The sequence below is a fragment of the Apodemus sylvaticus genome, chromosome 3, assembly GCF_947179515.1.
Source record: "Apodemus sylvaticus chromosome 3, mApoSyl1.1, whole genome shotgun sequence".
In the NCBI taxonomy this organism is placed as follows: Eukaryota; Metazoa; Chordata; class Mammalia; order Rodentia; family Muridae; genus Apodemus; species Apodemus sylvaticus.
In genome coordinates, this window is record NC_067474.1 from 151,535,360 (window position 1) to 151,559,641 (window position 24,282).

General features: G+C 45.6%; 1 protein-coding gene across 16 annotated transcripts in view; it reads left to right on the forward strand.

Moving 5' to 3' along the window:
- The window catches only part of Eif4g3 (eukaryotic translation initiation factor 4 gamma 3), a 208,974-nt gene that overhangs the window by 63,908 nt on the left and 120,784 nt on the right, over positions 1-24,282 (forward strand). For 10 of the 16 annotated variants that reach the window (XM_052177835.1, XM_052177840.1, XM_052177839.1 and 7 more), the window contains 2 exons: positions 20,313-20,408; positions 21,706-21,819. The exons of 1 other annotated variant lie outside the window; for it this stretch is intronic. In XM_052177835.1, the coding sequence (XP_052033795.1) occupies positions 20,379-20,408; positions 21,706-21,819 (144 nt within the window). In that variant the 5' untranslated portion in view covers positions 20,313-20,378. The remainder of the gene's footprint in view (positions 1-20,312; positions 20,409-21,705; positions 21,820-24,282) is intronic. 5 more of the 16 variants (XM_052177825.1, XM_052177832.1, XM_052177829.1 and 2 more) reach the window with 3 other exon arrangements.

Genomic DNA, 24,282 nt, shown 5'->3' on the forward strand with positions numbered 1-24,282 from the left:
CTATGAAGCTGCAGGGTAGTTAGCTGCAGCTGCTGGGCACTGCCGCATGTAGCTGGCTTTGCCTTCTAGTGCGTTCTTGTGAATCTAGTTAAGGTCCAGAATGGAGCAGCATTACGGTTGGACTGCTGCTGCTGAAGGGGACTTTTTGAGTTCCTTGGGGGCAAGTTTGATCTTTGCTGTCAGGATATCTAATTTTTTCTCTTTGTTTCTTCTTTGAGCACAAACCAACAACTTACCTGCTCTTTGGGGGCTCTAACATTTATATACCCTCTGAAAAGTCTCCAGAATTCCAAATGTCACATAATCACACTATCAAAGAAGCTATCTGCAGTTGGCAGAATCACTACTCCGAGCACGAGGCAAATTTTAGTCAGCTGCTGTGGGCAATCTGAAGCAGCCCTAGATCCCACACCTAGGATTAAAATGAAAACACTCCTGTATTATTTCTATGTTTTTAAAAAGAATCCAAGATTCCCAAATTTTCACTGTAGCTGTAACTGTTCTTATGGCCTTATAACTGACACTGGTGAGAATATGTCCTTTCTTGAATGTAAACTGTGCAGTCCTAGCCCTGGCTTCCTGGAAATTAAAGAGCTTTGGACAGTTGTGGAGGTCTCTCTCCTTATCTAGACAGAACAAGGTGTGCCTGTCAGGGGATCAGGTAGGAGAGAAGCCAGGGTTTGGAGCCACTTTCAGGACTGTAGGAGCCAGAAGGCAAAATCCCCTGCACTACTGCCTATGCAGCAGCCTCCTTTGACAACAGTGTGCCGGGTGATGCTGAAATATTTATAGAGCCAGATCTGTTTTCCCATCATAGGCAAACAGGGTGACTTTTGAACTGAAAGACAAACTACCAAGTCATTGGTAAATAAGGAGAGAGACCTCCACAACTGTCCAAGCTCTTTAATTTCCAGGAAGCCAGGGCTTACTAGGACTGCACAGTTTGCATTCAAGAAAGGACATATTCTCACCCATGTCAGTTGTAAGGCCATAAGAACTGTTCTTTCGGCTGTTCCTTCAGCTCTCCTTAGATGCTAGAACACACGAATAGCCAGGAAGTTAGGAAAGGGCTGCCAGTTACTATCATGGCGTTTTTATAGTCTGTTTGTGAGATTGCACCTGATTTGGTGAGTTACCCAGTAAGAGAGAGAGAGAGAGAGAGAGAAAGAGAAAGAGAGATCGAGCACTTGCGTGTGCAAGCGTGTGCACATTTGCTCCAGGCAAGTGTGATTGCCAAGCTGCGCCCCGCCCTCTGTTTCCGCACTGCTTTGAAGCAGGCTCCCACTGAGTTGTTCGCTGGGTGTCGTAGGCCACAGTCCTCCTGTTTCTGTCTCTCCAGTAGCAGAAATTAGAGGCTTTTGCCACTAGACCAAGCTTTTTATTTTTTATTATTAACACAACTAATGATTTTACTTAGTGGAAGAAACTTTTGTATCTTTAAAATTTTTCATTTTTATGAGGAAAACAGAGTTGTAATTTCATGACTGACAAGAAGCTTTTTTTCCGCCATATCTTGTCAAAATAGATGAATGCTAAATTTTCTTAAAAATGGAAAACAAAGTAAAGTTTGCAGTTTTTATATTTCATTTCCATCTTTCTAAAGAGAGTATTAAGTTTATGTGTATGGGTATTTGTTCACATGTATGTGCACTTGTATGTGTGTGCACCACTTGTGTACCTGACACCCAGATCGTCACGGAGGGGCTCAGATCCCCTGGAACTAGAGTCAGTGATGACTGGGAGCCACTTGATGGGGCATTGGGGACAGAACTTGGGTCATTTGCAAGAGCACCAAGTGCTCTTAATTGCTGAGTGTCCTTTTTGCTGCTGTAGTACTGACAGCATGCAGCCTCTTGCGCTGCTAGCTGCTGCTTGCTTGTTTTTGATAATATGTTATGATACTTAAAAATATATTTGTTGACAAAATTTTCAAAAACTTTTGCCTATTTGTTCTTGTTGTTTGAGCCTGGGTCTTGTGTAGCTCAAGCTTGCTTGGAATTTTCCATTTAACTGAGTGGTGGGGCCTTGAACTCACAATTCTCCTGCCTTGGTCTCTAATATGCTAGAATTACAGTATATCATCATGTTTGCCTAGAACAAATACCGTCAGCTGTCTTTGCAATTGTCATTAAATAAGTAAATAGTGTCCTGCTGTCTTGGCTCCTGACTGCAACCCTGGCCCTTGGGGCTGAGTTGGCAGGATCAGGCCAAGTTCCCTAAAAGAGAAGGAAAAAAAAAATGAATAGGAATAGGTTATAAATACCCGAACAACCAAATGGCTCGCTTGTGGTTTGATGCAGAATTGTGGCATTATTTCTATTCATGGTGTCTTTAGGTGACAGGACTGGGGATTTCCACAGCCTGCCACCCTTTGCCTTTGTGGGCAGGGCAGCTGTAGTTATTTATGAAGGACTTCTCAGGGAGTCCCTGCTAGTGCCTCATCTTAGCAGTCTTCTGCCTTACCTTGAACCAAGCAAGAGCAGCTTTTGGACGCTGATTTCATTGTGCTTTTCCTTGTATTGCACACAGCTGCAAAAATAACCCAGGGATTACAGAAATGCCATGCTTGATTTTAAGTGCTGCTGTTAAGAGTAGTGACTAAGTAGTCATTTCCCTGCTTGCACACAGAGAGACCAGAGGCTAAGGCTCTGCCTGGCAAACCGACTGCCAGAGTCACACTGGGGGTGGCTTCGTGGCTGTCCCTCGGGTCTTGCTATGGGCCCGGCTTTTGTTTGGCCCTCCTCATTTCACCTACATTCTGTCAGGGCAAAGACCAGGTCTGGACACAGCTGGACACTTTCCCCCCTCTTGCTGTCACTTGGTGTTTTGAGTAAGTTTTTCAAGAACAGTCTTCTTCCTTTCCCCTGCAGGTTTTCCTCAGTGGACACTTGTACTTCCTGCAAATATGAGCAGCAGCTCAGCCTGAGCGCTGCCATGTTCTGGAACTCTAGTGAGGCATTCAAATGCTTCATAGATTTATTTTTGGTTTCTGGTTTTGTTTTTGTTTTGTTTTTTATACTTTCAGGCTTTGCTATTTCCTCAGAGAAATCAGTACATACAGTGAATCTTGGGAAGGAGAAATATAAGTAAAGTTGTCTTTGTTTGTCTTTTGTTATGAATGCCATGCAGGGGAAGTCAGCATGCATGCAGGTGATCTGCCACCGCACCCTGGAGCAGGTGGGATTCCTAGTACAGAGACTAGGAACACAGTGGGACCCCTCCCAGGGCTGGTACTGTTTCTTGCAGAACACCCTCTGCATGCATGTGTGTCAGCAGGCTGTGGGGGTGCACCGGTAGGACCGTGGAGGAAAGTTCAGCAGAGGAATGGGTACCACAGTTCTCATGCAGAGTCCTGGCCTGAATTTAATCGGTTTATCCAGGTTTGCTGGGAGAATGAGAGAGTTTGCAGGGGTGTAGGAAGGGGTGAGGCAACTCAATGAAGGACTGTTGCCTTTATAAGGGAGCAAAGAGAAAGGCTCTTTGAAAGCTTGTGAACTGAAAAAGAGCAATATATAAATGCTTCCTTCCCCCTCCTTTTACATTTTCAAGATAGTTTCTCTTGTAGTCCTGGCTGTCCTGGAACTTGCTCTGTAGAGGAGGTTGGCCTCAGAGATCCTCCTGCCTTTGCCTCCTGAGTGGTGGGATTGAAGGGGTGTGGCACCACTGCCTGGCTTTCCTTCCTTTCTTTTGACCTAACTTAGGGTTATTGCTATGAAGAGACATCTTGACCAAGGCACCTCTTAAAAAGGAAAACATTCAGTTGGGGGTGACTTAGAGTTTCAGGTTCAGTCTATTACGGTGGGAAGCATGGCAGCGTGCAGGCAGGCATGGAGCTGGAGAAGGAGCTGAGAGCTTTGCATCTTGATCTGCAGGCAGCAGCAGGCAACTGGCTTCTGCAGGCAGCCTGGAGGGCCCTGCCCTGAGCCAGGCGGAGCTTGAGTTTAGGACTGCAAAGCCCATCCCCACAGCAACACACTCCTCCAGCATCACTCCCTGTGGGCCAGAATGCTTCGGACTACTACAGATGGCCTCCGAGTCAGAGCTGCTCAGATGCAAGCGTCATTTCTAAATGTGCACCAGTTGATGGGCCACATTTGCTTTTCTTACATTAACTAAGTCTCAGGCTATTGAAATGTACCCTTTATCTTTTCTGTCTACTCAATTGACTTTTCTCTATGGATGAATATACATATCATATATATATATATATACATATATCTATATATATATACACATATATACATATATCTATATATATACATATATATACACATATACATATACATATATACACATATACACACACATATATACACATACACATACATATACATACATACACATATATATACACACACATATACATACATATACACATACACATGCATATACATATACACATACATATACACATATACATGCATATACACATATACATATACACATACATATGCATATACACATACATATGCATATACACATACATATACACATATATATACAAAATTATGTTGACAATATTTTGTCATAGTTCACAGGTAAAATCCGCTCCTTTGCTGCTCACTGTCCACATGCTGCATTTCCTGGCAGTACGCTAGCTTACCAAGGCCCCATTACTTCTGATCATGTCTGAGATGGCCTATCCTCTCAAAGACAGACCTCAATATAGTTCATGTCGGTCTCCACCAGGTAACCCAGTCAGTTCAGAAGCATGTAGTTAACGAAACAAAACATAAGTTTATTGTATCAGCCAAATGCTGTAAATGAGGCTGGTGTACTCCAGAGAGTACTGAAAGAAGCAGCTAGGCAAGCGAAGCAGACAAGGTGCTGGTGAAAAACTCAAGTGTTTGGAGGATGGTCAGGATGCAGTTCAGGACCAAGGTGCTAGGCCCAGTGTCATGGTGTCCTTCCCTGTCAATTCTGGAGTTTGTATGAGTTCCCTGATACCATTGTCTGTAACCCCAGGTTATTCCTTATGTGAAATGTCCACTTTGTACTGCTTGTTATTTTTCCTGATGTTGTTCTCTTAGTCTCAAAAGATGAATGGCGTCAAGGAGGAAATGCCTTCTAGGCTGTAGTTCCTGTGCTCGGGGCCTCACCACTTGACTCTGTTCTTAGGGCATCTGCTTGGGGACTGTGGTGGCTCAGGAGGCATTTGGCCGCAGACTGTTTGTTTGTTTGTTTGTTTGTTTGCTTGCTTGCTTGCTTGAGAGTTTTGCAGTATAACCCAAGCTGGCTCGCATTCTCCAGCCTCCTGCCTCATCCTTGCTGAGGCTGGGGTTACAGGTGTGCGCCACTGTGTGCCACTGTGCCTGTGCCTGCTTACTGCAGAGCCTTTTACGGTGCACATGCTGTAAGGTTTACTGAGAAGTGTTTTAGGTTACCAAGCAGACAGTTTATAGAGATCCGTATTTGAACAACAGTTGGCCACTCCCCTGTAGTGAGGGAGGTCAGCTGTCCAGTTGCCATGTTTAGGAAGTGACTAAAAATTCTGACTGCTGTTAAGGGTTCCAAGAGGACTTCAAGGTTCACAGTGGAAATGGAGAAGGTGGAAACAGAACTGGTGACTCAGAAGCCAGCTGGCTCATTTACATAACCATTTGGCAACCTTTAGAAAGGGACTGACCGCAGGCCTGGAAGTTAGCCTGGAAAGATCTGAGCAGGAAGGGCCAACCTGCAGGCATCACTTGTCTCTTGGAGGTTGAGAATGGTTATGACAACTTCAACTTCAATAAAGGCAGAAGGTTAAACCATTTGAAGACAAATGCCAAAGTAATAGAAGGAGGGATTAGAAGGCCCCCCCCCCCCAGCTCTGGCTGTCCTGGAACTCACTCTGTAGACCAGGCTGGCCTTGAACTCAGAAATCCACCCGCCTCTGCCTCCCAAGTGCTGGAATTAAAGGTGCGCGCGCCACCACCGCCCGGCTTGATTATAACGTTTCTTAGTATTTATATAAAAAATGAAATATCGGGCTTGAGAGATGGCTCAGCGGTTAAGAGCACTAACTGCTCTTCCAAAGGTCCTGAGTTCAAATCCCAGCAACCACATGGTGGCTTACAACCATCCATAATGAGACCTGACACCCTCTTATGGTGTGTCTGAAGACAGAGACAGTGTGCTTATATATAATAATAAATAAATCTTTAAGAAAAAGGAAATGTCAAAAAGTTGGGTACATATGGACGGGGTTGTTGTCTTGCACTCAGCTGGTCCTGCCTCTGAAAGGTGTCAGGAATGAAGACTTGTGGAACAGTGGCTGGCTCTTTGAGAAGGCTAATGTCACCCTGGATGGAAGCACCGTGAGGGCTCTCTAAGGAGCGCTCTGTCTTTAGGAGTCAGAAGGATCAAGTCTTGGCTCAGATTTGAGATGGGCGGTAGGCATATGGGACTCTGGAAACATTAAAGTAATTTTAACTAAAAGCTGTTCTTCCCAGATCCCAGAGCTTGAACTGTTCATGGCAGAGTACAGGCCAGTGTTTATGGGCAGTCTTGTACCAGATTGCCATTTCTAAGGTAAGAGCTGGTTAGTCAACACTGTAGGTAGAGTCTAGGGCACCCTGTGACACAGATGTGGTTATTTCTGACTTGGAGATTGAGAAGGAGTGGTTTGTAGGTGGGAGAGCATCCTTGGGAAGCGGCCAAGTCAGTGTCGTCTCCCCCCACCCCCCCACCCCCCACTTCTGCGTGTGTTTTTTCTGGTGCTCAGAATTGAACTTGATGGCCTCACCCACGTGAGGTCAGTGCTTTACCACCAAGCCACATTCTCTTCTCACAGATCCCAGCTTCTCCATCCTTCTGGTCTCCGAGTTCACTAGCACACTAGTTCAGGTCCATCCTTCTGGTCTCCGAGTTCACTAGCACACTAGTTCAGGTCCATCCTTCCGTTCTCCTAGTTTACTAGCACACTAGTTCAGGTCCATCCTTCCGTTCTCCGAGTTCACTAGCACACTAGTTCAGGTCCATCCTTCCGTTCTCCGAGTTCACTAGCACACCTGTTCAGGTCCATCCTTCTGGTCTCTGAGTTCACTAGCACACTAGTTCAGGTCCATTTCTAGATAAGTGAGGCTTTTAAAGCTCATCCTGGAAATACAAGAACCATTCACAGTATGGTCTTTGAAATACCATTTCCAGGCTGGAGAAAATGGCTCAGCAGTTAAGGGCACTTGTTGCTCTTCCTGGAGGTCAAAGTTCATGTCTCAGCACCCATGTCAGGTGTTTGACACCATCTGAAACCCAAGCTGCGGGCAGTCTGACATCTTCTTTTGGCCTGTGGGCTAAAGTATACACACTGTTCCCCTGTATGCACACACAGATATGCACAAATTTAAAAAAAAGAAAAATGTTTCATAATGTTTCAGCATTGGGAGATGGCCCCAGAGATAATGACTTGCTGTGCAAGCGATGAAGACTCCACTCTAACCCTTGTTAGCACCTGGGTGCGGCCACATTATGCTTCAAGCTCTGGATAGCAGGGACAGGATGAGCCTGGGGCTCTTTGGCCAGATGTGTAACCATTCGGTGAAATCTGTGTTTGGAGAGAAATAAAATTGAGAATGATTGAAGATGATAACCTGATGTTATGTCTGTCTTCCATACAGGTGCACGTGGGCACGCACCTGCACATGCGCACATGTGGGCTGTACACGTACACACAGAAAAGAAAAAGTATGTTTTAGTTTTTAAGCAGTTAACATGAAACACCTTTGCTAAACTGTAGGCTTTTATGATAACTTATCTGCACGTGGTTGGTGATGGCGGAAGCTCATGCCCTTTAATCCCGTGGAGGCAGAGGCGGGCATATTTTTGAGTTTGAGGCCAGCCTGGTCTATAAAATTCCAGTACATCCAGGGCTACACCGAGAAACCTTGATTGAAAAACCAAAACCAAAAATATTTAAAAACAGGGGAAGAGTTCTGGGACTCACAGAAGATTGTCTACTGTGACAAATGAGTCACACGGGAGCCTTAGCTGCAGATGAACGTGATCCAGAGACTAAGTAAGCATGGACTACAGGAAGAAAGCAGCACAGACAGAGAGGGTGCAGGCAGCGTTGGGTTTAGCCCAGGCCCTGGCAAGGAGACGCTGTCAACATCTGGGTGCCCGCAGGCTCAGTGAACCAACAGGCTTGTCCGCTTGCATCCGATGTTTCCTGGGGAGAAGGAACTGTGTTGTTGTTATTTGTAGGGTATGCTAACCCTCAGCACTGGAGTTAGTCACTGCTGTGAGACTGTGAAGCAAGCCCCTCAGGCATAAATGTGGGCATTCATCATGGCCCAGGGAAAACGGTGGCTTGGGTCTTGGCCTGGGTGACTGTGATGGGTGCCCAGGCTTGATGAGGAAGGGGTAGGAAGTGTCTTTTGCTCCTCTCTCAGAAGCTTCCTGGGGAGCAGCACAGCTCCTGAGCTCACACCCGAGTTCCAGGAGACTGTCAACACATCTGCCCCCGGGAACCAGGGCTTAGATCAGAGAATGCAGTCTGTCCCACTGGCTAAGTGGAAGATTGAAGGCTACACAACACTAGAGGTGGAGCTGTTTTGCTTGCTTGCTCCTCTCCTCTCCTCTCCTCCCCTCCCCTCCCCTCCCCTCCCCTCTCCTCCCCTCTCCTCCCCTCCCTCTCTCCCTTCCTTCTTTCCTTCCTATGTTACTAGTATTTCAGTTTTTAGAGATGGTGTGACATCCGTTGGCTTTCAAAATTGCCGCAATCTAGGATTCTGTTGATAATGGTAAATATTTTGACTTGGGTTGCTGAGGGTGACGAATGGAGCTATTGACGTGGGTGGTGATGAGGGACTAGAACTGTGTCAGCGTGTGGAAGACTGTGCTCTTTAGCTCTCAGAAGGTCACAGGAAGAGTGACTGGATGGCTTTAATGCAGACTAAATGCATACTGTGCCTTACATGGTAGAATTGCCTAAATAGTCACTCAAAACTCCCACAAGCTACAATGAAGGAGAATAGTATTTGTGGCAGATAACGTGTAAGACACAGCCCCTTCCTGTTTGTACAGTGTCCCTGATGTTACAGCAACGAATAACCTCCCCACTGGGGCCCAGAGAGGCCTGGAGAACAGGAGAGAAGGAGAGCCATGCAGTTTGTAAAAGTCGTGGGAAGAGCTTCCTTCAGTTAAATAACTAAACAGAGATTGGTTGCACATCTTGCAATTCTCGGTGGGCTGGGGAGCCCTCCAGCACAGCCAGGGTGTAAGGTTTGCCCAGGAGCCTTGTGTGCCGCTGCAGGCTTGAAATGCCAGCATGTGAGACTACTTGTCCTGAGTTTGAGACCTTCTGGGGCCAATTGGTGAGTCCCTGCCTTTTAAACAAATGAACGAACAAACAAACAAACAAACAAACACGAGAGTTGCATATCTAAAAGGAAGGCTCAGTTAACACGTCAATAAGTCATTTCCCAGCACATCATATAAAAAATAATGAACTGGGCCAGGTCTGGTGGTGCATACCTTTAATCCCAGTACTTGGGAGGCAGAGGGAGTCCAGATCTTTGTGAGTTCAAGGTCAGTTGAGTGCTGGAATTAAAGCCAGTTGTATTGAATTTCAACAGCAGATTTTTAAGGCCTTTAAACAGTTTTATGATATTTTTGCTAAAAGTCTGTTGGTTTGGCTCTCGCTGTAATTGCTCTATATAATCTGTTTCATAGTACATTTTTAAGTGTTTGCATGAATGTTTGCATGGAGTCTGCATATGGCCATGAGAGTTCAGAGGGAACTTTCTGGAGTTGGTCCTGCCCTTTCACCTCCGTGTGGGTTGTGAGGTAGAGCCCAGCTGGTCAGGGCTGCTGACAGGCATCTCTCCCACCATGGCTGTAATTTTGTTGAAAAAGATCACAAAACTTACTCTTTAGGCAAAACTGTGTACATACAGTGCATTAAAAACCCATAAAGTCAGGCTGGAGAGATGTCTCAGTGGTTAAGAACACTGACTGCTTTTCCAGAGGTCCTGAGTTCAAATCCCAGCAACCACATGGTGGCTCACAACCACCTGTAATGGGATCTGATGCCCTCTTCTGGTGTGTCTGAAGCGAGAAGTGGTGTACTCATATACATTAAGTAAATAAATATTTTAAAAACTCATAAAGTCTCTCAGAAAGTCATTAAAGTTAGTGACCTTGGCATGTCTTGAAACACAAGGTCGTTAATTGGGGAACCTTTCTTAGAAGTGCTCAGCGGCCTTTCCGTCAGGGAACCCACAGAGCCCAAGTGTCAGGAAGCCTAGCTAGTGGGCCTCTACTCTCTGCCTCTCTGCCAGTCAGCCCTCAGGCTGCTCTCGGGGATTTGCAGCTAGTCTATAGCTAAGCAGGTAATCAGCTTCTGCAGATATATATAGACCTCTCTTTTCTGAGGTGTGGGGGTGCACACGGGGAGGCCAGAGGTTGTCTGTGGAGTTAGTTCTGAAAGGCGGAAAGAGGTTGCCAAGGTTGAACAAGTGCCTGACATTCAGAGCCATGTCGCCGTCCTCGGTTAAATTAGTTACTTTTTGGTGTTTGAAATTGTGAGTTCTTTATATTGCGGACTGTTGGTTCTTTATGGATACCTTACAGATTTCTTCCCGTGCTGTGCGCTGGATCCCCAGGGGTCATTTCTTCCTCTGTGTGCAGGAGCCTTCTCTTCTCCTCAGTGCTCTCAGGCCTTGCTGTTACTTCTGGAGCAGTGATGGCCATTTTCAGAAAGTTTGCTCTGTACCAATGTCTTAAAGTGGCTTTGTCCCCTAGTAGTTTCAGAGTTGTAGATCTTACAGTTTGGCATTTGATCCAGTTTTGTTTTAGCTTTTGTGCATGGTATGAGGTAGAGAGGTAGCCGCCGGTCTTCCTCCATTTCTGGGTAGGTGGCAGTGGGCCTGCTCCACAGCTGAGAGGCTCCTCCCTGAGGGCACGGATGCTGCCAGGCTCTCCCAGCTCTGCTTCAGGCAGCATTGAATGGTCTTGGTATCCTTTTTAGACTCTTTTCCTGTGGATTTGTTTTTTCCCCCGGGCACCTCTTCAGTCTTTGCCGGTGCTCTTGTTATCACAACAGCACTACCCTGATTGCGTTTCTGTAGATCTGTGATAATAGTTCAGGCGGAGAGGGTGACTCCCCAGCTTCAGTCTTTTTATGGCTCTGTTTGCTGCTTGAGTCCTTGGAGGCCCCACACCAGCACTCAAATGAGCTTGCTGTTTCTAGAGAGCATGTCATTGGGCTTTGATTGCAAATGTGCTGAGTCTATAGCTCCTGTGGACAGCGCTGGCATCGAGGTCTGTAGCTTCTGTTGCTTTTGTAGTTTTCCTTGTGAGTCTTTTACTGTTTGAGTTTGGTCACTTCAGCATCTTTGCTTTTTTGTTTGTTTGTTTGTTTTGTTTTTATTTATTTATTTATTTATTTTTTTGGATTTGGTTTTTTCGAGACTGACTTTCTCTGTATAGTCCTGGCTGTCCTGGAACTTACTCTGTAGACCAGGCTGGCCTCGAACTCAGAAATCCGCCTGCCTCTGCCTCGCAGAGTGCTGGGATTACAGGCGTGTGCCACCACCGCCTGCCCAGCATCTTTGCAAATGAAACTTTCTATTTTTCTCTTCAGATACTTGGATCTCCACATTGGCTTTGTATGTTGACTTTGTATCATACTCTACTGAAGTCTTAGTTCTGACATTTTGTGTGGAGTCTGTATGTGTGGAGGTGGGGATAGGGAGATACCCTGGGTGGGCCTTTACCCCATCTGCCTGTGTTGGGCACCAAACTCAGGGCTTTGTAATAAACTGAAAGTGCTGAGATGTAGGCACAGCCTTTCTAAGGTTTTCTGCATCACTGGGAAGGTACATTTATGTTGTCTTGGTTTTCTATGAGATTTTTAAAGATTTCTTTTTCTGTTTGCTGGATCCTCCTCTATCTGTGGGCAGGATCCTTCTTTCTTTGCTGATCTACAAGAAAAGTAAGTGTGATGTTTCTTGTGTTTTGTGTTGTATGTTGACTTTTAGTATGCTGAGGCATTTTTTTTTTTTTAGTCCTAGTTTCCTGAGCTTTTTAATTGATGTGAAAATGTGTGGTACTTTATGAAGGATTTTGGTCTGAGTCAGTTTGTGCACAGAGTGTAGGTCCTGCTCAGGCCAGAAGAGGGAGGGATCGGATCCCCTGGAACTGAAGTTACAGGCGGCTGTGAGGCACCAACCATATCTGGGTGTTGGGGACTGAATTCAGGTCCTTTAAAAGAGAATAGTGGCTCTCCAGCCCTGTAAAATGGATTTTGTACACTGTATTTTAAGATTTACCACCACTACATGGGATTTATTTCTGGACTACAAGGATGACTCAATATTGAAAACTGATCATTGCAGCCCGTCCCAGGAGCATAAAGAGTGACAGACAGTGATCAGTTCAGCTGACACAGAAACTCTTCCCTGTATGACAGGAACACTGTTAGCCCAAAGTAGAAGGAAACTACCTCAACAGAATTGAAGCCTCCCTCATTCGGAAGATCCACAGTGAGTGACTCCCTAGTGATGAACTTGTCCTGTCAGGTTTTGTATCAATTTGACACAAGCTAGCGTCATCAGAGGAGGGGGAGGGGAGGGGGAAGAGGAAGGAGAAAAGGAAGGAGGAGGAATCTTCATTGAGGAAATGCCTCCATGAGATTCAGCTGTAGGGCATTTTCTCTGTTAGTGATCTTTGGGGTAGAGCCCAGCCTTTTGTAGGTGGGGCCACCGCTGGGCTGGTGGTCCTGGGGTCTATAAGAAAGCCTGCTGGGTAGCCCATGAGGAGCAAGGCAGTAAGGAGCGCCCCTCCATGGCCCCTTTATCACCTCATGCCTCCAGGATCCTGCCCTGCTTGCGTTCCTGTCCTGGCCTCCTTCAATGGTAATGTTGTGGAAGTGTAAGCCGAATTAGCCCTTTTCTCTCCAACTTGCTTGTTGGTCACAGTGTTTCACCACAGCAGTAGAAACCCTAATTTAGTACCTAAAGATTAGGAACAAGATGTCTATAGTCACCTCATATTTTCTCTCATCACTAATTCATAGGCTGGATATGGTGACTTGTCTTTAATCCCAGCACTGGAGAGACAGAAACAGGTAGACAGGTGAGTTCAAGGCCAGCTTAGTCTATTTAATGAGTTCCAAGAGAGCGACATAAAGAAACCTTGCCTCAAAAAAGAAAACAAAAACGAGCAAAATTTCATAAGAGATTTTTGTATAATGAATATGTGTTCCCAACAGGAAATAAACTCAGTAGTCAAGGAATGTATGCCCCATTCTTTGACATTGTCTCTCTACTTCATTGTAATGTTTTAATGAATGTGTGTACATGTCCCACAGCCTGTGTCGAGGTCAGAGGACAGTTTGTAGAGGTCAGTACTGTCCAGTGTCTATCTGCCTTGCACCCCCATCTTACTTTAAGGAATTTTTTCTTTTGCCTAAGTGAACCCCCCCCCCCCAATAGTTATTGTGTCTTGATCTAAAGTGATGTTTTCTCTCCTAGAAAAGACTGGTTTTGTGCTGCTGATTGATAGCTTACTCTGGTTGACCTGTCTCTGTATGGTTCCTATTATCTAGTTTTTTGACAGTTACATTTGAATATAATATGAATAAATGTATTCCTTACATTTAGAAATCCAGCTCAGAGAAGGTGTCTATTGAGAAGGACTCAAGCAGGAATGAATGTGTGTTCTGGAGAAACTCGTGTGGCTGCACGGAGGCACAAGGGTGACAATCTGCAGGGTCCTGGGCCCAGAGTCTTATTCTTGGCCATTCTGTCCCGTGCTCCCCTCAGGATTGTCAGACCGTGTCTGATGGCCTGCTGCTTTAACATTTTGTTTTTAGCTTTTAGTGTAGCACGCTTGTGGGAGTCAGTTCTCTCTTTCCACTATGGGTTCTGGAGTCCAGACCCAAGTTAAGCAAGCACCCTTGCCTCTTCAACCATCTTGCTTTCTAGGTCTCCTTAGTATAACATTCACCTTTGTCTAGGGTCACTGCAGGTACCACGCTTGAACCTCTCAGCCTATTCTTAACTGTTTTTGTGTAATAGTTGCTTTGTTACACACATCTGAGGACAACATACACTGCTTCATTGAGTTTCTTCTGTTTCCCTTGACACAGGATTTAAGTCTGGCCCTAAAACCTTGCTCTTGTCCCATACCTCATTGTGACTGTGAGGTGTTCCGTCCAGTTCGTGTTCATGCCCTTGTGCACCCCTCCACCTGTTCCGTTCCGTTCAGCTTAGGTGGTGTGTTATCTTGTTTGAGGACTCCGTTATGTGATGCTCTTGTACATACCCAAGATGCTGCTCTCCTTTCCCTGATTACTGGAAGGAAGGTCACTGTTGCTAAGTAGTCACTGGTGAACCTTCCTGGAAACCTCCAGGGGAATTCTCCAGGGAAATTCTCCCTTTGGACATTTTTACTACTTCTCCACATGCCTTCCACATCAGTTTTTTTCTAGGTGTTTAATGACTTGTGAATCACTTGTGCAGCTGACATACCCCCACCCCTTCTCAACAACCAATCAGAATTCTATACACTTGCCAGATTACTCCTCTTACTCTGACCTGAGGAAAAAGAGTTTGGGAACCAAATGCTGACAAGTGGTGATGGATGTAATGAGCATCCTCAGTGGGAAGGGAAGTGGTTTTGCTCTTCAGGGTGCCCTAGGGCAACGCCTCAGGGGTGCATTTGTTGTGAGCAAATGCGCAAGCCTGGTACTTGCCTCCCTGGTGGATAGGGTATGGCCTTGTTGAGGAGTATTGCCAGCCTGATAGGCTGCTAGTTGGCTTGCTTTTGTTTCTGTATCACTAAGAACTTGATGAGTGGGTTAGGAGGGGGCAGAGCCTGGGTGCTTCAGCTGGTCTCTGTCATAATTGACAGGTATCACTTTGGGCATGACAGGAAACTGACTTACTGGGGGGAGTGGGAAACGCAGCTGAAAGCTGTGGGATGGTAGTTGTGGAGAGCCAGCGGAGGGTGACTCAGCGCTTCTCTGACCCTGCTCATGTGAAGTCTGTTTATCCTCCGGGTGAGTTCTCTGGGAGTCACGTTACACAGCAGGCAATGTTGACTTAGTTTGCTCAGCCAGGATCTAAATGTAACTTGTGTGGATATTGTTTTATTTTTATATTTTGTTAGTATTGCAAGATGGTAGTCATATTGGAGACCTAGTATTGAGTGCTTCCCTTTCTAAATGGTTGTATCTTCCGCCTGTACTGATGCTCTACTGTTAATATCATGATGGGATGTTTAAATACAGAAGAGCAGTGGAATAGTCTTACTCTCTAGAAGGCAATTCAGTGGGTACCCTGTCATGTGTTTCCTACTCAGACGGCCATTTAGTGCAGTCACTGATGCAGTCATTGTTACATTTTTATGTAGAAACTCTTTTCCTTTTCAGAGGTGCATGTATGTTGTTGCTGTATGTCCTTAGTACTGAATCCTGTGAGCCTCGAGTTCTCCACTGTGCAGAGTTTCCGAACCATGTGCTGAGTGTTCAGCTGTCCATCTTGATCACGATGCCTGTGAGGCAGGAGCTCTGAGAAGCCACAGCCTGCAGTCACACTTGATTATTCATCTGGGAGACAAGGCTGACACTTCTTTTTGACACTTGGGTGTTACTGCTCTTGGAGGTTCAGCATAGGCACCCCACTAGAGTTCTCTGTTATCTTGAATGGCAGAAGGAGGATGCCTGGATTTAGTTAAGGGATCTACCTGCTTTTGCCTCCTTAGATCTGGGTTTAGAGGTGTGTGCTACCACACCCAGCTCGTTTCATGGTTTAGAAGAATGTTAGTCAAACCCGAGAAGCTGTGTTCCAGCGTCACGTGGTTAGACTCCAGTGTGACTTCTATTGCAGCATTTTTTATTAATGTAGTCCTTAGGAATTTTGTGCTAACCTAGAATGGCATTTTTATTTCATGTCTTAGGATTGATTTGACATTAGTGGGGCTGATTTGGACCCTGTTTGAAAGGTGCCTCTGGTTTAGATGTGGTCCCATATATACTCCGTTCTTAATTGATGGATGACATATTGGTCCTGTTGGATTATTAAAATATCTGAGCCTGGAGAAATAAGATTGTGGCTCAGCAGATAAAATGCTTGCTGCCAAGCACTCAGTCTTGAGTTCAGTCCCACACGCACATGGTAGACCAGGAGAACTGATAGCCAAGGTCACCTCTGACTCCTAGTTAAAGGTTCTCAAAAAGGTCTGAGGTTAAACATTGTGCTGAAGTAGTTATTTGTTTCAAATAACAAATAATTAGCAACATTGACTCAAGTGCTATGCAGTTAAACTCAGATTTGGGGACAGGAAGGGAGATTGCTGTTGTTCTAGCTTCAGCCAGCTTCTCTTGCCACAGGTGAAGACTGGACTCCTTCTTGAGTCCTTTACGTGTCTGTGATTGATGTTGCCTGTTGGCAGTAGGGGCATTTTGGTTTTGCTTTCAAATGATACTTGTTGCTTTTAAATGAGAAAAGATTTGCTTTCTAAAATGGGAAGGTAGTGTCTCTTGTCTGAATTCTCAGTCTGTCCTTGCCAATGAAAGCTATCTGTAGTCCCAGTAGTTACAGAGGTTGTTTCTGTGGGGGTGTGATGGAAGCCAAGGCTTTAGGTGCCCGTTAGATAGAGGCCCAGGGTCTTCTTCCCACGCTCTGTTGCGCTAGGTTCTAGATTCAGACAAGGAGCTAGTCAGCTATTCAGACTGGCCTTAACTTACCTCATGGTCTTGAACTTAGGAGTCACCTCTCCATAACTATATTTCTATATGCCATGGTATGGATATATATGTACATTTACCTAGTTCTTTTAAGATTAACTATTTCACCAGGCATGGTGGTGCACAGGTTTAATCCCAGTACTCAGAGGCAGACGAATCTCTATAAGCTTGAAGCCAGCCTAGTGAGTTCCGGGGCAGGGCTGCATAGTGACATCCCCTACTCAAAAAAAAAAAAAAAAAAAAACCAAAAAAACCCCCCAAAAAACGAAAAACAAACAAACCCTTAAGAAATGTAGAATGGCCTGTTTGAGGTGGGTAGATCAGTGTTGTGAAGACTGGGCATTACCCAGCAGTCAGCAGTGTGGCTGCTCAGCCCTGCTGTGGGCCTTCTTGGGCACAACAGTATTGGGTTTCGTCCACTTGGTATTATTTACTTAAGGTGACAAATCGCCTTAAAACGAGAAATGATGTTTTATTTCCAAGTTACATTTGAAGTGCAGCAGGAGCTCTGAGTGCTTTCTGTCATGGTGGTTATTGTCACCTAATTTTGTTGTTTTCCATTGTAAAAATAGAAAACCCAAGCCGGGCAATGGTGGTGCACACCTTTGATTGCAGCATTTGTGAGGCTGAAGCAGGTGGATCTCTGAGTTTGAGGCCAGCGTGGGCTACACAGAGAAACCCATGTCAGGGGAGGGAGTAGAAAATCCATCTTAGCCCCAGGTGTGGGTTCCATGTGTCTGTGTGGTAAGTTGTCGTAACACGTATGCAGTTCCCCTCTCTTCTCATCTGCCAGTAGAATTCACCCTGAAACCTCAGGCTCTGTTTGTCTAAATCACTGTTTAAAAATAATAATTACCACAGGCTTAAAAGTTCTATGTAAATAACTGAGGACTTGTGTGACTGACCTGTCTTCTTCAGCCTGCACTTTGTTAACAGTTATCTAGGCATGCACCAAAGTTCACTGAAACATAAAGCTAAGGAAAGGCTGAGCCTTCCTCTGTGAGGACGGTGACCTAGGCTCGCTGTCTGCAGGGAGGGTGTCTGGGCAGTCTTTGGAGGACGGAATCAGTGTTACGGTTCTGATGTGTAGTACTTTTTCTTTTCTGTATTAAAGAACTAGATAATAAGTCTGAGGGCCTTGCAGGTGCTAGGCAGTTGTCTTACACTGAATTCCAGCTTGTGCACTCTCTCTCCCACCGGCTTTGAGAGTCATTATAAAGAGTTATCAAAACCATCAGTAATTCTTAAAATGATACTTCACTGATCTGAACCCTAGCCAGGTTTCCACTGGTACTGGCAAGATGGTTCAGCATGTAAAGGAATTTGCTGCCAAGCCAGATGGACCAGAGTTCCATTCCCAAGATACACACAGAGGGAAGTTCTGACTTCCATGTTTACGCAGTGACACTGGACCACGGTTGGGAGGAGCACTCACACCCTAGAATAATGAAAGATGATTTAAAAATCAAAAGGATGTTTTGGAGGTGGAGTGAGAGCAGGTATTACTCTTACTTAGCACCCAAGGTTCAGTTCCCAGGACCCACACTGGGTGGCGCACCACTGTCCGTAACTGCAACTCTAGGGAGTCCAACACCCTCTTCTAGACTCTGCAGTTACCAGACTCTTACGTGCACATACAGGCCACACACAGACACATACTCACATGGTGAAAAAAATGACTATTGAAAAGGGTACTTTGTTGTTTGCACACTTTTTAGTAAAACACATTAGTGAGTTGAGTCTGTCAAGAAACTGGATTAATCATTCACATACAGGAAGTAATACAGAGGCTTCCTTTCCTTCTACTGCTCAGAGCACAACAGGAGGACAAATGCCCAGGGAGACAGATGTTTGCAGAATTCCTTTACCCTGTACCATTGACAAACACCACCATGTTGCTGAGGGCACAGTAGCTTATGTTGAAACAGAACAGTTGTGTGCCTGCTGTAGACATTGCTTTGTATATGGGTGTATGCCTGCCCCAGACTATGTATGTGAATGTGTGTGCCTGCATTACACACTGCTTTATGTGTGTGCGCGTGTGCACGCGTGTGCCTCTACTAGATCTTATGCATGCATCTGTGTTTGTGTGCCTATACCAGACACAGTGCTTGTGTGCTCCGTGTTTATGTGCCTGCCCCTGGGCCCCATGCTTTACGTTTAGACAAAGCTGACTTGTGTGGTATGGATTGGTTCTTTATATACATTCAGTATAAATATTTAAAAAGGAAAAGTATTTGGTTTTTTAAAAGATATGTTTAGAGCAGAAGCTGAAACTACAGGAAAATAAAATTAGTGTAATTTTTGTGATAAGAAGTATGCAGTGCAGTAGTGGGTACCCGCGGTGGGTCTGTGTCAAGATGCATCCCTAAGAAATTACACTGTGTAACGTTTCTGGTGTAACAGAGGGAGCCACGTGGATCTGGAGATGAACAGACAGACGGGGAGCAGAGTGGGCACTCAGAGAGAGAGCTGGGGTGGCCTGCAGTCTTTTTTATCCACAGCACACACCTAGCATACTTGGTGGCATTGGCCGGCAGGTGATGTGAAAGGCACATTAAAAACAACATGGACAGTTCCTTTGGCTAGACGTGTGCCATTTCTACTAAATAATAAGGCCTCGTCCCCGGTGTTAATTCACATTCTTCTCTTCCGTTGGCTTTTGTGGCCTTTGTTGGCCACTGTGTTGAAGACATTATTAAAATTTTGACTGGTCAGTCACTGTGGCTGTCAAACATCTTTCCAGCATGGTCCATGAGAAACGAGTGGGTTCCTTTCTGTTGTGGTCCAGCAGGTGAGAGCACTGTGTGCCAGGAGTCCGAGGTTGAGAACAGAGTGCCTCTGTGTTTACACACAGCTTCTAAGTCTTTTGCGACAGCCGTTGCTATTTGTCCAGGCTGGCCTCAGACTTTAGTTGTTTTCCCCATGCCGTTCATGTGCGGGATTTAAGGTTTCACCACCATGCCAGATTTGATACTATATTTTCAAACGTGTGAAGAAATATTTTTCCATCGGTATTAACCAAAATCGATAAGAAATCCACATATATTTTTAAAAAGTTGATGTAGTTAAGCCTTTCAGTGTAGTGATAAATTTTTTTTTGGTAAGATAAAGAGTAAACCTGAATCATCTGTTTTGTTCAGGTTCATCTAATTATTAACTACTTAATATTCATGACCAGGTAACTGCTCTGTTGTTCATTATGTGGCTAGACTTAATAGAATTTGAATGAGGAAAGAACTTAAGGTGGTATTTGGCCTTCCGCCTCTTGTGGAGCTGGCTGGGGAGAGGGCCACTGTGCTAAAGCATTGCCCCAGCACCCTCGGGCCTCCACCTCAGTTCCCCCCTGTACAACATATGAGCGCACACGCACGCATACACGCACGAGGTTGGTAAAGTTCCAAAGACGAGGTCTTTGTACTCCTTGTGTGACAAAACTACCTAGATTTGGGTTGCTGATGGCTCTGTCAGGAGGCATAGACCACCCTCTGCCTTTAGTTGCTGAACACTATGATAAAACTTCAAGCATTGCTACAGACCACAGTGCAAACCACTTCTTCAAGCTTAAAAAAAGTGTTGGATTTGAGTTGTGTCATATTTTTTAAAAATATACTGTTGTTTTGCCATTCTCTGACAGACCCCTTATCCCTCTGGACAGAATGCAGGTCCAGCCACATTGGTCTATCCTCAAGCCCCTCAGACAATGAATTCACAACCTCAGGCCCGGTCTCCGGTAAGTAAGTAGAGGTGGCTCTCACCTCCCTCGGTCCAGCTGCTATGATCTTTTAGTGACTGCTCACTTTGTTCCTCCTCAGGCCACTGCACTGTCCCTGCTTTGACTGGTTAGCATTTGCAGTGGCCACTGAGATGCAGTGCTAGTTTGCATTTCTTAGGGAGGAGAAGGTAGAAGGTGTGTTCCACGCACTTCCTTCCGTACAGTCCGCTACATTCAGGTTTTCCTCCTTTAAGTTCATAATATTTTACTTGTACTGTTCGAAATTCAGAAAAGTAAATTATGGTGATGTTAGAAAGAGGCAAACTGGGTTTTACTGGCCAGCCTCAGACTTAAGTGCTGTGGGAAGAAGGGTTTCTGAACCCATGTCACAGTTCTAATCATTGGACAGTATGATCACGTGCATGATGTCCACCCAGGTGTGCTCATCTCTTCAGTGGTAAATGAATGGCCGTGCTGATGTGGGTGTGGCCATCTTTGCTCACCCTCATGTGGATTGCAACACATTTCAGATGGACTCCAGCCATCCTCCTGTTTCACAGTACACAGTGGCATCTGTTCTCCAACCCTGAGCGTCGTCTCCTTCCCTGCATGTGTAGCTCTGGGCAGAAAGTGTCTCTAACATCTCATCCTACCTCACGTCCCTCCTTGTACTTGAGCTCTGTGGAGTCTTGGAATACAGGATCTTCTTTTTGCACCCCAACCCTGCTTTTTTGCTTGTAGCACAGAAAGGTCATTGCATTAGCTCCTGCTCATTTGATTTCCTGCATGAAGTTTGAATTGTTGAAATGTTCCAGAGACTTGCTTAAAGAGTTAGGAGAGTCTAGGCTTCCCAGAGCCGCCTGTCTTCCTCCCCTCTTCCTGCCTTCCTCTCCTCAGTGCCTTCTTCTCCAGCATCCTGTTCTTGGATCCTGGTTCTCCCCAGTTGGCAGACGAAGCATTTTTAGGGTTGTGGGACGTTAAGACAGTGTTGCCTGTTTCCTTGTCTCCTTTTTTGCTGAAATGGTGACCCCCCCCACCCCCCCAATGTCTGGTGCAAGTTTTGTGGTGAGAGTGGTTTGGGGATGTGGATAGTTGGCTATTAGAGAGGACACAGCAGAACCTTGTACACAGCACCCACCGCAGCCTAAGCCTTAAGTATGGGTGCCATGTAAGCGCTTACTGCAGAGAGCTCCATGGCCCTCTCCCCCGCCCCATTTAAATGATGGGGAAAGACAGTCCGAGTGAAATTACACGGTTAGAGCTTGGCGCAAAACCTGACTGAAGAGCTGCATCTCTAAACCAGTTTTCTTGACAGCCCAGCAGAGCAGTGCCAATACAGTGCACAGACAACTGGAAGAGGAGGAAGGTTTTGGAACAGACTCCCGTTTACAGGTCCCTGGCTGGAAGAGGCTGGATAAAATACTGCATTGTAAGCAATATGACAAACTGTACTTCTTGCAGGCAGCAGTGCCTCAGGCACACATTATTTCTGACCACATCCACATACTGGCTGATGAACAGAAATGCATTGATCGCTTCTTCTCTGGAAGTCAGCCTGGCATGCTAGTTCCTGCCAGGCACTGTGGGAAAACCGTTACAAATTGGGTGGGTCATCTATTGGGAATTAGACAGGAATAATTGGGCTTTACATTTTCCCCCTTGTTTTAAACATGAGGTGGAATGTCCCTTTCAGATTTGAACCTAAAAGTTGAATTGTAAGGCTTCTTGCCTACCCTTATCAAGGGGACAATTGTCTAGTTATCAGCCATTTTTACCCTGTGGTCATAAACTCCTCAGCTACTATCCTGTTTGCAATTTTTTTGCCATCTCCTCTGGTAGTGACCATTACCACCCACATTACTAAAACCCACACATGGCACGTTCCATTCCATGCCCCAAAGCAAGGGCAAGACTAGCAGAGCCCAGGCTATTCTTGCTTATTGTTCTGGGTCTAATAGCTTTTGTTTCGTTTGTGTTGGAGCCGGGAGGGTAGACTTGGGTGTGAAGCTTGGTGGGATTGCATTTCTGTTTCCATCCCAAGCTGCCATGTCTGGTCTCCTTCATCCTCCAGCGGCTGGGACCGCAAGGAGAGGCGTGGGACTGCGCCGAGGGCCTGCAGCTCAGTGAGCAGCGGCAAACTAATTCCATTCTGTTTTCTGCTGTAACAGGCCATTGGCCATGCATAGTGTAGCCTTTCTGTTCTTCTCCAGTCATCTGCCTTTTCAGTCCTGCTGACTTCAGGTGCCCCCCCTCCTTCAGGGTCCCTTCTGTCTGTCAAAGTCACATTCACAATGTGGAGAGTCTCGGGTCTCAGTTTAAAATGCTGACAAGCTTCCTGTCTGCTTCATTTTCTTGATGGAATTCTTCATATTGCAATTTATTTTGAAATGGTCTGAGAAAAATAGTGAGGCTATTGGAGTCTAATTTGGAGTGGGAACAGTTTAGCTTTTGTAGTAATCTGTAACTGTTCCATTGGCCATACTCACTTATGACTGTGCACAGCAGGGGAAGGCCATGGGTTGGTGGCATTAACCCTGGATCTCAGTTCACTAGGCTGCTTTCCTTTGTAGCTACAACCTCACCATCTCCAAGTCCTGCCTTTTAATAGAAAAAATTTTAAGCAGTGAGTACAGTTTGTTCTGTTGCTTACAGCCATCCATAGGGTCAGACTGATAACACTCCAAAAGACAGCCCACAGCCCTCGGGACCAACGTCCAGGGTCTGCCAGGGCCTTCGCATTGGTGTAGCTACCATTTTCTTCTTACATGTCTATACTTTTGTGAGCCAGATCTGTTGACTGGAACTTTCCAGTTGTCTGAAGTTAGGCTCTTTTATTAGAACCTTGGAAATGGGGCCTTTCTGCAGAATAGCGGGCATCACATGCAGCTATGTGTTTGAAGTGGCCCTCTCTCCAGTTTTCTTCATATGTCACCAGAGATCTCTCCTGCTGCCCTCTACTGTCATGGCATACGGATAGTATTGCCTAATCTTGAAACTTGGTGTCCATTGTGGAGGAACTAACTACTCCGTTCTCATAAATGAATGGATTTTTTAAAGATGAGAAATTCTAGAGGACTCCTAGCTGCCACCTTCTGTCGTTCTGAAAGGCCAGCTTGCCAGATTTGTGGCAAGCACGCACAGACCATTCATGCACTCTTGTAAGCACTTGATGACTTGTAGTCTCCAAGGTAGGATTTCTTGTCAGAAATGTGTTGAGTGGGCACTCACATGGGGACAGTGTGGTCTTTCTGCCGCACATTTTCAGTCCAGTGTAGCACAGTAGGGTGGGTTACAAGTTCCTCTTAGGTGAGTGAAGTACTAAGCAGAAGAGAGCTGCTCAGTCACTGTATAGCCTGCTTCCTCTGGGCCTGTGAAGGCTCAGGGCTTCCAGGGCAGAGATCTGCTCAGTCCTTAAAGCCCGCACCTGACAGCCAAGTGGTTTGTGCTCAGAACTGCGGTTGTGATGGTCTCACTGCTAAAGGGGGAGGGGGTTAAACTCTAGGTGGCTTTGTGTGCTGTATTTCCTCTGTCTTCTGGAGTTATAATTATTATTAGGGGCCAGCTTTTGCTCTAATAAATTATTTAGTTCCAGGGTTTTTGTTTGTTTGTTTATTTTCTTTCTGTTTTTTGTTTTTGTTGTTTTTTTTTTAAGTCTGAGAAATTGTTCCGAGAGGCAGAGTGGAAGTGCATGTCACCTGCTGGAGAAAACCGCAGACTCGCCTTCCTTCTCTCCTGCCCAGTGTGGGCCCAGCACAGGCAAGCCCTCCCTCAGTGGGGCTTCCAGGGCTCGCTCCTAGTTGCAAATAGAGTTGAAAATTTGTACTTCTTTCCTGTTCTCCTCCATCTTAAAATGATGCTATTTTGAGTAATCATGTTGGAGACCGCTGTTCTC